A 14228-nucleotide genomic window follows, 5' to 3' on the forward strand; every position below is an offset into this window, starting at 1 on the left:
TTTGCGAAGGGGGTTGCTGATAAAGTGTTGGTCAGACCTCTGGAAATGTTTTTCCCTCCCACGAGGGGGCAGCATTTGCCTTTTTTCCATGTTAGCATTTTTTTTACAACTTCAGCTGTTGTTAAAGCGCTATATAAATCAATCTATTTATTATATTGCATTTTGTTCAGCCGCCGCTATTTCCAGCTCAGATAACTCCAGACCCATATAATTTAGGAAATAGGTCTTTGTTTCTGAGGAAAGTAGAGCTGCATAGAATATTTATGTAATCCTAAAATTCAGTATTCTGTGGGTCCTGGAATTCAAGTGACAATGAAAAAAACCCTGGCACAGTGAATGAGTTCATAAAAAATATACATTCATACAGTCATGGTGGCTGTCATATTTTCCTGATCTTGGTCTCCCCTCGCTCGGCGAGCTACAAATTACAGGGTATACGGAATAATTCCCCTGTTATCTTGTTCAATAAAGGTTGAATGAATCAGCGCTATTCCCGCTAAATGAAGCAGAATCGTTATCTAGCTCGTCATTATGCATGACTAGCCTTATGTCTGATATTATCATACAAGGCCGACGAGGTGCTTTTTATCGCCCCACACACTCCTTGACAGCTGGCTTCTTTATTTCTTAGTTCCAAAGCGGGTATTTTGCCTTGTTGAATGACGTCTTACTGTTGCTGAGGGCGGGGAAGGGAACAACGCAGCGATTCAGCATGTTGTTGTCGTTTGTCTCCGCAGGTTCTTTGGAAGTTGTGTTTGTCAGAATGTGTCGTGCCTTTGACTCGCAAAACAACACGGTCTATTTTGACGGCAAGTACGCCGGGCCAGATGTATTCAAGTCATTAGGTAAGTGGACACGTTGCCGCAGCGCCAATGCGCATGTGTTTTTGTGTATGTGCTTGTGTGTGTGCATGTCTCATTTCTTTTCCCTTGATGTACCAGCCAAAATTAGAATCGCCTAATCTGCTCCACACAATACTGAAGGCCTTGAAGCGCGAACACTGGGCGTTCATCCCTGCTTTACCTGGCACCGCCCCGTCTCTGCGGCGCTTCTTTATGCCAGGAGCGAGATGATAGTGAGGCACGCTTGCATCTGACTACTGTAACTGTGGAATAAATACAGTCTGACAGAGTAGAGCGCCTTTTGGGAGAAAGCTATCAAAACCATCACCGATAGGATGGCAGAAAGAATCTCAGATTGCTCAAATTGCGTTTTTGTTTAGCTGCCGTGACATCACTGAGACTTCCACTAAGGATTTTCCAACACTTCTAGTTTTTTTTTGTTGCAAAAAAATGCAAATGAGTCCCATAGTGTTTTCAGACTTCGTGAATTGTGACATGAGACAGTTTGGTGTGACAATGCACTATATGTGAATGTGTAATTATTGCTGCAAAACGATTATACATTTTTTTGTAATTAACTCATTCACTGCCATTCACGAATTTATTCTGGAATTGAAAATATGCAACAATATGAAAATAGAGCGCCATTGCCGAATTTGTTTGGGTTTTGTTTTTTCTTGCTTAGATGCTGATAAAGCGCTGGTCAGACCTCTGGGAATGTTTTTTCCCTTCCACAAGGGGGAAGCATTTGCCTTTTGTCCATGTTAGTGCTTTGTTACAGCTTCCGCTGTTGTTAAAGCGCTATTTAAATTAATATGTATGTATTGTATTTTGTAGAGCCACCCCCATTTCAAGCTCAAATAACTCCAGTCCCACATAACGTAGGAATTAACACTTTTGTTTCTGATGAAAGAAAACGGTCTAAGGTTTCTTAGACTGCATTGAATGTTTATGTAGTCCTAAAACTCAATATTCTGCGGGTCCTGGAATTCGAGTGACAATGACAAAAACCCTAGCACTGGAGTGGACACCTTTTTGCACATGTCTGACAGTGAATGAGTTAAGAGAACAACCAAAACAAGAATTAGTCAGTTAGAGAAATAACTTTTGACTGATAGGTTTTGATTTGATGTTATCTTAGTGTTTATGTGGGAATATTCACCTTTTGAAGGTACATTCCTCCCCTGAGTTGGAATGCTAAATCTTGCTAGCTCGTCAATAGGGTTAGCATCAAACTGGCATTGTTTCTCCAGAGTAGTTAGTATTATACAGTAAAGTCTCGTTATATCGATATCGGATATATATATATAGTCCCGGTTATATCGATACTATTTCTATGCACGCACGGAGAAAATTACACGCAGAAAGGGTCGGATATATCGATAGTCCCGGTTATATCGATATTTTTCGGACTCCCTTGAATATCGATATAACGAGACTTTACTGTATTTAAATACCATGGTAATGGTTAAACTTCCCAGCTCAACTCTCCTAATCGCTAAGTATTCTGTAATTAATCAGGATTAATCAGATTTTTCTACTTTTATTTTCTGCCACACTTGTATCGTGAATTTGCTAGAGTAATGAAAAAATTGGGACAATAATAATAATCATAATAATAAGAATACATTTCATTTATAAGCGCCTTTCAAAACTCTCAAGGTCAATTTACAGTCACATGATAAGTTTTTCCGTGGGTAAGCAGCGGCAGTCACACGCGCCAGTGTTCACTCAACCCGGAAAAACTCAAATTGATAGAAAGCTAGATAGCTAATAGATAGCTAGTTAAGCCCTTTAATGCACCCTCTAACCTGATCACATACTTGGCTGTCCACTGTAGTAACCTAAAAAGGGTTCGAATAGAAAGGATATTTGTGCTTGAATAAAGCTCTTTTCATGTCAAATACAAAAAAAAATGTTTCAGTGAGTATCTATAAGTATAATTAGAGAATACTGAGCGATTAATTAGAAAAAAAAACTATCGCTTAGCAGCACGAATTACACATTCACATATAGTGGATTGAAACACCAAGAAAAACGTTTGCAAAATGTCACACATATAGGTTTCGATCAGCCCACGAGAGCCACTTATGATGAAATTTGCTCATCCCACAAAATAAAAGAGAGTCTGATACAAGTAATAAGTGCAAAAAAAAGTGTCTTTGGGTGAGGCCGAGTGGAGTGATGGGCCTCCCGAGATGAATTGGCATTCGGCCCGAGATGCCACATAATTGAATTAACTAAATGGCTCCTCAGCGACCTAATTTTGCCTCGCATAACGCCACCCGAGTGCCAAAACTGAGTAAAAGCAATGCCTGTTCCGCTTAAGACGCTCCTCATGCGCTGTCAGCGTCAACTCTGTTCGTCTTTCTGTTTTTCTCCTCTTCGCCTTCCTCTCCCCCTCCCTGCGTGCCTCTCTCCCAATAAAGATCAAGAGCCAATGTTGTTCTTTTGGTCTTCCTCATCCTAAGCTCTCTCGCTATGTCCTTTGCTGTGGCAGGCTGTGACGACTTGATCAGCTCCGTCTTCGAGTTTGGGAAAAACTTGTGTTCCATGCACCTGTCTGAGGATGAGATCGCCCTGTTCTCCGCCTTTGTGTTGATGTCTGCTGGTAGGTGTCAGTCACAGTGCAAAAAGGGAAAAACATGCCAGCCCTCGAATTTGTCGTGACAAGGAACAAATGTGTCGCCCGCCTTGTTTCTTGAACGGTTTTATCACTAAAATTACTTTTCCTATAACGGTGCGGAAATCGCTGACGAACGGCAAATGATTCTTTGATCTCACAGATCGATCCTGGCTCCAAGAGAAGGTAAAGGTGGAGAAACTTCAGCAGAAGATCCAGTTGGCTCTCCAGCATGTCCTGCAGAAGAACCACAGAGAGGACGGAATTCTTACAAAGGTACCTCGACTCAACGAATAATCACTGGAAAAATGTTTCCAAAATGTCTTCAAAATGTTTGATGCTCTTGTGCAATGTGAACAAGACCGGTATTGTGCATGACCGGTCAAAAAGAAAATAATAACTGACATCAGAAAAACTTTTTATAGCATCTAAAATACCCAAAACAATGAAAAACACCAATAAAAATGACTTAAAATGTCCCAAAACTACTTCAAAATGACCTCAGAAAGTTTCAGTTTCAGAAGGTCCCGCCTCCTTGTTCGTGACGTCACGCCAGGACGTCTTGCCTTGCTCGAGAATCAAAACAATGGCTTCAGATTCGGAGAAGATGCTTTCTTGTTACTCATCCAGTTATAAATATGATTCAAATAGTTCTGAAGAGGAAAGCATAAATGTTTGCAATCGATTAAAGAAGTATACTTCCGTATCAATTCCAGCCATCAGGACTCCAATGTAGCGTCCCGGAAAATGCACAAGATGGCTCCCAAGCTCCGTTGGAAATGGGCTGATTTGGGAATTAATGTCAACTGGTATCAAATAGTAGTCTTGGTGCAACACACGATTCACCATCGCGTTATTTATGTTTTTTACTTCTAATTTCGGCATCAACACAGATCAACACGAAGTTTTCAGACCAAACAAAGTACCCAAAATGCATTGTGTGTCACTTTCTCGTTCAGTGACGATACCTAACGTGATGTCACCAACTCAAAAACAAGACTTCCTGAATATATATATATAATATAGCTATATGTGGTGGAATCTTGTAAAATACGCTCAGTAGAAGTCATTTGAAGTGATTTTACAAATTATGGACACAACTTGTCCGGAGGCGTCGATTGTCCTTTAAACATACTGATATAAGCCTTAAACATACATTCCTCACAAAAGATACCACTGAAACAACTTACGAACAAATTCACATTACGAACGACCGTTCAGAACATATCTTGTTCGTAAGTAGGGGAGTGTCTGTTCTGCACAATAAATGAGTTGTACACAATGGGGAAAAAAACAATTGCGTGGAGAACATTGAACTATAACTGCGTCCTCATCATTTTTTTTTTTTTTTTGCCCTTTTTCGTCCACGTTCTATCTCAGAAGTGGGTGAAAGAAACTATGACATGACAATCGTTCATCAATCGTTTCATTTGAGTTGAATTGGGCACATACTGTATGAACAATTCCCAAATTTCGCGAGACTATTTGGAACGCCACTTCAGTCGCCAAATATACCTTGGCCGATAAACACTTCTCGGGGGACTTTTTCACCATGACACACAAAATGCCATTTTTTTTTATTGAAACAGAAGTGACGCCTTATCAATTGGCGTGTCAGGCTTCCTTACGCCTGAGCGCCTGTCTCAATATTTACACGTCAAGTTTGCCCCCATGCGGGAGTGAAAACACAGCGAGGAAGGGGGGGGGGAATGCTCGATGTCCTGGCGGTCTCGCTGTGAATCTAAACAGCTTGTCTCTTCTCTGTCTCTTCCCACAGTTGATATGCAAAGTTTCGACACTGCGGGCGCTGTGCAGTAGGCATACAGAAAAGCTTACGGCTTTCAAAGCAATATACCCAGACATTGTACGTGCCCACTTCCCCCCCTTATATAAGGAGCTGTTTGGATCAGACTTTGAGCAGTCCATGCCCGTTGACGGGTAGCGTCCCTGCCAGGTGCCAGAGCGCCCACCGTCGGGGGAATGTGGAGGAGGAATCTCAGACACTTTATATTGGTGCCCCTGCACAAATCGAGAGGTGGACAAGACAGCACGCTGCTCAACATCTGGTGGAGTTGCTTCTCAAGGTTTACTTCAGCGGTTCTTTTTAGAAGACTTTAAGAGGGGGATGGGAGGGGTTTAAAAAACCCGATCCAACAAACAATTTCTACCCGCTTGAACTTGACCATCTTTTGCGCATTTCTAAACGAAAGTCATGACTGATGTCAACCATGCGATCATTCGCCGAGATTGATTTTAACGATATTATAACGACTTGAAATGATATCGATCATTCATTATGATTTTCAAATCTTTTCATCAGGAACTGAAATCTGCAATAAAAAAATGTGAAATGCGCACATTTTGGTCACGTTCCGCTCTATCTTTTTTTTCTCTCTCTCGTATTCCGCCGTATTTTGGGGGGGGGGGGGACGTCAACTCACAGCAACTCGAAGGGAGGCTCTTTCGGCAGACGTTGATGCAATCGGCGCCTCTTCTCTGTGGGCAATTGTTTGAAGATCTGGTGGAGAAAAAAAATATAAAAGAATTCTGGTAATTCTACTGAGATAATTTTAACTGTCAAAAAAAAAAAACTCCATCCGCCATTGTTGCATAGTGAAATCATGTAAGGCCATCTGCTATTAATCCTTCTCTGGACAGGTGCCCTTGAGAAGCACGGGGCACCAACACAATGAAAAGGCTTCATTCCACCTGTTTTATAATGTACTACAGGGTATATGGTCATAAGTACTTACTATACAGAAAAAAGTAATGTTTATAGAATCTATTTTAAATAACATGTATGATATTGGTAGTTAGACGATTCTTAATTGTTCAATTGATAAGGCACTTTTCTTTCCAACTTTGTTTAATTTAAGACGTGAATATTTACCTAGTGATGTGTTGCATGTGCACAAGAAGAAATACAAGTTGAACCACGGGAGCTGGAAATGGGTCATGCGTGGCGCAGGTGGGGTAAGAGGGGGGTAGGGAGGGGGCTCAGCGTTGCTGCTTTGGACACGAGAAGGCGGATGAGAGGCATTCCAAACTCAGCCATTGATTTCAGAATCAGAAAGCCTTTAATAGTCCCAATTTGTCGGATACGTTCGGAAATTACAATTTTACAATAAGACGCAAATTCATTATTTATTGTCTCGTTCACGATAACGCTCAGTTTTGATCGGTGCCGTCATGAGAATGTTTATTATTGCGTTGACATCCTATCGTTCCTAATCGAGTGCAACCCCAAGGGTCCATCAAAATATTCGGCACACCTGCAGCGCAGTTATAAAGAATTTGATTCTTGTTTTTTTAATTAAAAACTTTTTTTTTGTTTTAACTCATTCACTGCCATTCACGAATGTATTCAGTAATTGAGAATATGACGTAGAGCGCCATCCCTGAATTTGTTCAGGTTGTATTTTTTTTTTTCATGCTTGGCTGCCGATAAAGCGCCGGCCATGGCCTCTGGTCATGTTTTTTTTTTCCACAAGGGGGCAGCATTTCCTTTTTTTTTCTCAATTTTAGCGGTTTGTTCCAGATTCAGCTATGTAAACCAATATGTATGTATTCCAATGTATTTTGAACAGCTGCCCTCATTTTGAGCTCAGATAACTCCAGAACCATATAATTTAGGAATTAACAATTTTTTACTGATGAAACAAGCGAGTCTAGGGTTTCTTACGCCACCTTGAATGTTTATGTAGTCCTAAAACTCAATATTCTGTCGGTCCTGGAATTCGAATCACAATGACAAAAACCCTGGCACTGGAATTGAACCATTTTTTGCACATGTCTGGCAGTGAATGAGTTAATCAGGTGCCACTCTATTGTTAAACCAGGGCTGCAAATTAGAGCCACCAAAAACAATGATTTTTTTTCATGGTTTTCTCAGTGTCAAGGGTCAATCAAAACTGAGCGTTTGTATGAATTCTGTTTGGATCACTTTGGAAATGGCGGTCTCATGACTTATGATCTCAAAAATCAGCTTTGATAAACACACATGTACACAATATGATTTGATAATTTGTGGTTATTCATACTGAGGTTAAATCGGGGAGTTCAAGGTTGTAGATTAATCCGTTTCCTTAAAATTGTCCCGCGATGTGAATAATTGGTCAAGCGATACCTCTTCAACATATAAAATTTGACATAATTTGTCCAGGATTTGATTTCTAAAGGTTTCTTCTATTATTTATTTGCAAACCTAGCCAAACGATCCCTGACTGCAATACAATTGTTCCATCTAGTGGAAGGTAGAGATACAGCAAGCAACTGCCTGGTTATAACATTTATAAAAACAATAAAATACAAATAATTTAACTTATTTTTTTTATTATTATTGACGTTTATGGAATGGCTTTATCTGCCTTCTCAAGCCCAAAACGCAGAAGAAACAATGAAGGGAAAGTGAATATTCAAAGCCTTGTCTGGTCATAAAGCATCTATTTTTGTAACACGTTTTTTTAGGGGGGGTTAATGAACACCAGAAAGAGGGGAAATTGGGGGAGGGAGTGTCAGACAGCACTTAACTATATTCCCGCAATAATTAGTCTAGCACTTGTTTGTACAATTAGGGAAGAGAAGCATAAAATGCTAGGACGAGTGCTATTTTCAGAATGCTTTGTTGTGCTTTTGTTTTTTTTTGTTTTTTTTGTTGAGTGTGTCTTTCTTGTTGGTGTGGTTGTAAAGTGATAGAACACACACACACACACACACGCATACACGTTCAAAAAAAAAAAAAGAAGAAATAACCTGAATGTGCCAAAAACAGTAGTCTGCTTTCTGGTCTGTAATGCAGAATGGACTCCGAAAACATTCCAGCAAATTCAGTAGCGACTTTGAGGAATAACTTTATTTTTCAAGGCAACATTAAAAAATAAATAAATAAAAAATAGAAAACCTCATTGAAAAAGACAAAAAAAAATCATATCCCTTTAGAAGCATGCCAACATTGTCACCTACCATGACATTGAACTCCCTTTTGATTTGCTGCTTGCACATCGTCATTTCTCTGCCGTGCAATGTGCTCAAGGTGTTAACTACTGCCTTGTACTGTCACCCCTCAGGGAAGATTTTTTTTTGTGTGCTTCTTATTTAGTTTTGGTTCATTTGTTTGTTGCATTATTCTTTGTGTTAGGGCTGAACGATTTTGAAAAACAAAATCTAATAGCAACGCCCCCCCCCCCAATCCCCAAAATGTGTCATTTAACATGCAATTATCAGATTGATTATGACAAATGTTTTGGTTTCATAGGTTAGGCTTATGCTAAATTAAATTCTAATGTACCAATGAGTATGACTGATAATTTATGGATAGATATTTATGACATGTTTTTTCTGCACAATAAGGTGCACCTTCAATGAGTAGCCTCTTTAAATGCTGTTGTTATATATACATACATGTCCACCTTGGCTAATAGCTGCCCTTATAAACGCCCGTATAAAAGTTGTAGTACGGCGTACATTATTTTAAATGAAAAAAAAAACGCTAACACAAGTGCAAATGCAGACAGATTACCGCACCATTCTGCTTTTAACAATGTGACCGTAAGCAGCGATAAAAATACACAAAAATACAATTGAGGATTCATTTTGCTGGTTTGCAATCGGCGACAGCATTGTCTTTGGCTACCAGTTGAGACCTACTGGATTTGACACAACATGGTCTTTGTAAGATCGGTTAACATTATTTTTCTCGTAAACAAAGTTGTAATATGCCATACATTATTTGAAATGCTAAAAAAAATTACAAAATACAGGGAAAACGTATAAGTTGACAGGTGTGTGTTTCGAGCACACTCAATTTTAAAAGGCACCTATAATAGAAGCCACAATAGTAGTTGCAGTTTCATTATGCATCCACTAGAGGGAGCTACACTAAACATAATACAATTGAATACTGTACAGCTTTTTCCCATTTATGCTGAGTGTGTTCATATGAACACAGATAAATTCATTTTCAAATGCATTGATGTTGTTTCTTGCCACGTTAATTATATTTAATTCTATTTAAATATATTGTTCATTATATTAACTTTGCTGCTGTGAATTGTAAATTTCTCCACTGCGAGACTAATAAAGGCAAATCCAATCCAATCCAATTATATACTCCGTTTAAACCTATTTTATACTCTCTTTTTTAATGCATTTCTGTTCATATAAAAATGCTCGGCGTGAGTGGGTTAAATAGAGCTATCACAACCGCTGCAGCTATAACAAAGCGCTTTGCAGACATTTAAAATTCTATCTCCAATAATTCTGAATATTTATCTATCTATAAAATGCATCGGATTGAAAAGGCGTACCGTTTTTGAGAAAATGGAGTGCTTTTAGGGGCGACTTACAGTGCGGAAAATACGGTAGTTGTTTACTTACAGTATTTCCAAATTTCCAAATTACTGTGGCGTAAACAAGTCAGTCCGAAGGCAGTTCACAACAAAGGGCTTAGAAATAAAATGTATTATTATGATTATTATTCACAACGCAATAATATCAGATTAGAAAATCATATTCCTTAAAATTCCGATATTGATTTGAATTTTATAAATTGTTCAGCCCTAGTTTGTGTTCAGGGTTCCACTGCGAATGCTTGAGATTAACGTGTGAATATACATCACTTGAGTTCTCGTGGGAGGTGAGGTGGGGCACTTACCAACCACTGCGCCCCTGAGCTAATGCCAACACACAACAAAAAAATGAAGTATCACAACCCCCTTTCTCCCACCGAAAAAATAAGAATAAAGGAAAAAAAACCATCGTCTCACTTTTCAGTCCTCCAAAACAACAAAAAAAAAACTGTTTTCAATGAAGGTGTCATCAGGGTCCCTCTTGCTTAGAAAAACCAAATATTCTTATGCAATATTGAATCTGTTTGGGTTGTAGTATTTATGATGTACCGAAGTAATAATCTCTGTTCTGATGCACAAAAAAATGCCCTGTACCACCAGTAAAACCTCAATCTCCCAGCAGAACAAACTTTCCAATCTGGAAATTTGCTAGACAATCCAGGAAGGAGAGAAGCAGGCCGAGAGAATGAGGTGTGGTCCGCTCAGGGAGGAGACAACTACATATACACATACACACATAAATAAATGGATTTTTCCTCATATTATTTATTCTATTTCCTTAAACTGCAGGAATCTTGCTCGAGAAAAAAAACTAAAATGAGAGTGTGTTTGACTTTTTTTTGTAATATGTCCTACAGTAAAATAAAAAAAACAAGCAATATGGCCTTGTTGTATAATTACGGGTTTGACGGACTTGATTCCAAAAGGGTTCCAAGTAATAAATCCGCCATTGTTGTGCACTTGTCGGCACGACTGTCCAACGATCGAGCTGCACAGTGGCGGGTATTTTTTCCGTGTACATTCACACTTTAATGCAGCGAGGGGTTTCGATGATTGTGTGTGCTATTCAATCAGTGTATAGTAAACTGGTCCTACTGTCTCTACTCTCTTGTGTCTTTGTATAAAAAAAGCAATAGTTTTGTGCGTATGTGCGTGCGTGTTTTGTTGTCAATGTGATTAAATAAATGGTAAAAAAAGCAAAAAATAAAGAACCCAGACAAGGCTTTAATAATTACAAAGGAACAGGGTCATGTGGATGAGGTGTTGATATATATATATATATAATGTTTTGTTTTTTTTAATACTGAACTCAATCCATCCTCAGTAAGTAGCAAGTGTAACATAACGTCTTCAACATTGGACGTATTAAGCCTGTTGTAAGACACATAGTGTCATACTTATGTTAATCATTCTTTCAATCTATTTATTTTTATTTGTTTTTTTTTTGGGCTGGAAGAAATATTGTTTATATGCCGCTAATGAGTATGAGTTACCCAAAAAAACTATATAATGGTTCAGTGACCTATATAGTGACACTGACTGACCAAATGAGCGCTGCCGCCCATCAATGGTGAAAATGTTACGTCACGTTTCAAGTTTGGCCGTCGTGTTTTTGAACTCATTCACTGCCATTCACAAATTTATTCGGGAATTGAAAATAGGACGTAGAGCGCCATTCACGAGTTTGTTCAGGTTTGGGTTTTTCATGCTGGAGGGCCGATAAAGCGATGGCCATGGCCTCAGACATTGTTTTTCTTTCCACAAGGGGGCAGCATTTCCCCTTTTTACATGTTAGCACTTTCTCCCAGCTTTGTTAAAGCGCGATATGAAGCAATATACATATATGTATTGCATTGTATTTTGGACAGCCTCCTTCATTTCAAGCTCATATAACTCCAGACCCATATAATTTAGGAATTAGCTCTTTTTATCTGATAAAAGAAGAGCGCCTAAGGTTTCTTACCCTACATTGAATGTTTATGTAGTCCTAAAACTCAATATTCTGTGGATTCTGGAATTCGAGTGACAGTGAGAAAAACCCTGGCAAAACATTTTTTGCACGTCTGGCAGTGAATGAGTTAACAACAAAAAAGTCATTTTCCAAAGCACAGCAGACAATGATTCAAAGTAGAAATATAGTTTTGAAGCATAGCTCAACAAAAAAAAAACTTTTAGCCATAATTGAATGTCAAGCAATAATCTATGTCGAGGTGTATAATTTGGAGATTTTTTTCTTCTTCTTTGTTTCTGTGCATATTAGTCTTTGAGCATCTGCATGTAAATACATCTCTTATTTATCATATTTGGGTTGTATTTTATTTTAGTTTTTATTTTTATTTTGTTAAAGTTGCATCTGGATATTGGATCAGATGGACAACCAAGAACTTGACATGCCCTGTAAAGTTGATTCTCTCATGATTGCTCGCTCTGATCATACTCTGCTGTTCACTCACCATTATGAAGATGACTGATCACGTGTATAAAGGTAGCTTCTGTTTGTCTAGGTAAGAGGGGAAAAAAATGCGACCAAGACCTACCCGATGATAATTTATGTGTTAATCTGCCTCACCATATTGTATCAATAACCTTAGTTTGCTTCCTTCATTTAGGATTAGTATGAGGGTGTGCTAATTTATTTTGTGTGGTGCTCTGTACATTTGTGAACAAATTATTGATTACCGCCTGGCCACCCTATTTTTTCATTTGTTTCACTGCATACAGTGTTAATATTGATATTAGATTATGATAAATGATAATGAAAGTGATAGCGGTAAGAAAAATAATAATATACCCAGCCGGTGACTGTATCAGTGTGCTTGTGTTGGGGTAATAACGGGGACAATCTAAAATGTTTCATGTAAAACAAATAATTTAAAAAAAACATAATGTCCGAAAACATTGATCATTCACTGTCAACATTTTTTGTGCACAATGCATGTCCACTTTAACCTCTGAAATTGTAATAAAGACCGGCCCAATATGTTTGGTTTTATGAACACTTCCAAATCAGATTTTTATTAAAATGATATTTCATGAGGCTCCACGATTGTGAGCATAAGCGATTTGGAAATGCTTCACGTAACGCGACATAAGTGCACATACGTCATCAAGCGTTTTCATCCTTACGTTAAGCATTTTAGGGTGTCCCTAGCAAGACATTTATTATCTTTAGCTAATATATTATAGCTAATATATTGTTAGCTAATATCTTTTAAGTAACAAGCGATTTAGGAGTGTTAAATATGTGTTAAAAACAATACAACAGTGTTTTATTTAGATGTTTCCGATCATAGGTTTTAAATTAAGCAACAAGAACACTTTGAGGTTGTAGTTTGTCAAGTATTTACCTCACGGGTATCCTCTCATGATGCAGGGAAGTGGTGCTGTGAACATGCAGTTTGCTTTTTTTCTTTGCCCATCCGGAAGGAAAAAAAGTGTACGCATAAAGTCCGAATGAGGACTGCGTTTTCTTTCCACTGTAGCAAATGCAAATATGCTAGCAACAATAAACGGTGTATCACACTGAGTGCCTCTCAGTGTAGCAAAAGTGATTTTGATTGTTCTTTTTGGGAGGGCTTTCAATGTCTGTATAATGAAGTGTGTTTTATTCGGTTTTAACATAAACAATGTTTTTTTTTTTGCATATGTGTGTGAGTGCTTGGAACATTTTCATGCAGTTTTACAGGATTTCACTGTTTAGACTCATTCCATTCATGAGTAGCAAATAAATGATCATTTTACACACCGGTTACCTGGGGTGGGAAAGAAGTAAAGTAAGTCAATGCATATTTTTTAGGCTTTTTCTAGGATTTGTATCACTTTACGCATTGTGTGTTCAGTATTCTGTACATCAGGATTATTTTAATTTTGTGTGTTCCATGTCGGTCGTGATGGTGGAAATAAAGGCGGAGTCTTTGTTTTCCCAAGCAAGAGCAACGGAAAATGAGGGGAAGCTCAAATCAGTCACGTGTTTGCTACTGATGTTAAATTGGGGGGCCAGATGCTCATGTACCTTTTGAATCCAGCTCTTTTGAACTCTCTTTAGCAGGTCGTCACTTCACAAATGTAGTTTTTGCTCCTTCTTGTCTGATGATTCTGAAATATGAAAATAAGTATTTTGATTCATTTTGTAAATACGGCTGTAAAGAAAAATAAGAAATTTAATGTTGTCTTTTAAATACTTTCATTCTAATATGAATGTTGTTATATTGTACTTAGAAACTGTACCTTTAATATTACCTTTATGAAAAGTGCATTGGACACATCGGTTTTAGATGTGCTTTATGTGCTGTTATCCCATAATAAAATTTACCGCTTGTAATGGGCTGGTATTCTATTTTATTTTATTATTTTTTTTTTTGCTATTTTTCCTGTCTTGTTAGTTCAGGTTGTTTGACAGATTACATTAGGGGCCAA

At 38.2% G+C, this 14228-nt stretch overlaps 1 protein-coding gene across 2 annotated transcripts in view; it reads left to right on the top strand.

Moving 5' to 3' along the window:
• Positions 1 to 14136, top strand: part of roraa (RAR-related orphan receptor A, paralog a) — a 279680-nt gene extending 265544 nt beyond the window's left edge. For both annotated transcript variants that reach the window (XM_088996181.1, XM_088996182.1), the window contains 4 exons: positions 738 to 845; positions 3343 to 3453; positions 3629 to 3741; positions 5243 to 14136. In XM_088996181.1, the coding sequence (XP_088852307.1) occupies positions 738 to 845; positions 3343 to 3453; positions 3629 to 3741; positions 5243 to 5407 (497 nt within the window). In that variant the 3' untranslated portion in view covers positions 5408 to 14136. The remainder of the gene's footprint in view (positions 1 to 737; positions 846 to 3342; positions 3454 to 3628; positions 3742 to 5242) is intronic.
• The last annotated feature ends 92 nt before the right edge of the window (positions 14137 to 14228 follow it).

Source organism: Hippocampus bargibanti, linkage group LG05 (assembly GCF_051943395.1).
Source record: "Hippocampus bargibanti isolate YZ-2025 linkage group LG05, ASM5194339v1, whole genome shotgun sequence".
NCBI classification, from domain to species: domain Eukaryota; kingdom Metazoa; phylum Chordata; class Actinopteri; order Syngnathiformes; family Syngnathidae; genus Hippocampus; species Hippocampus bargibanti.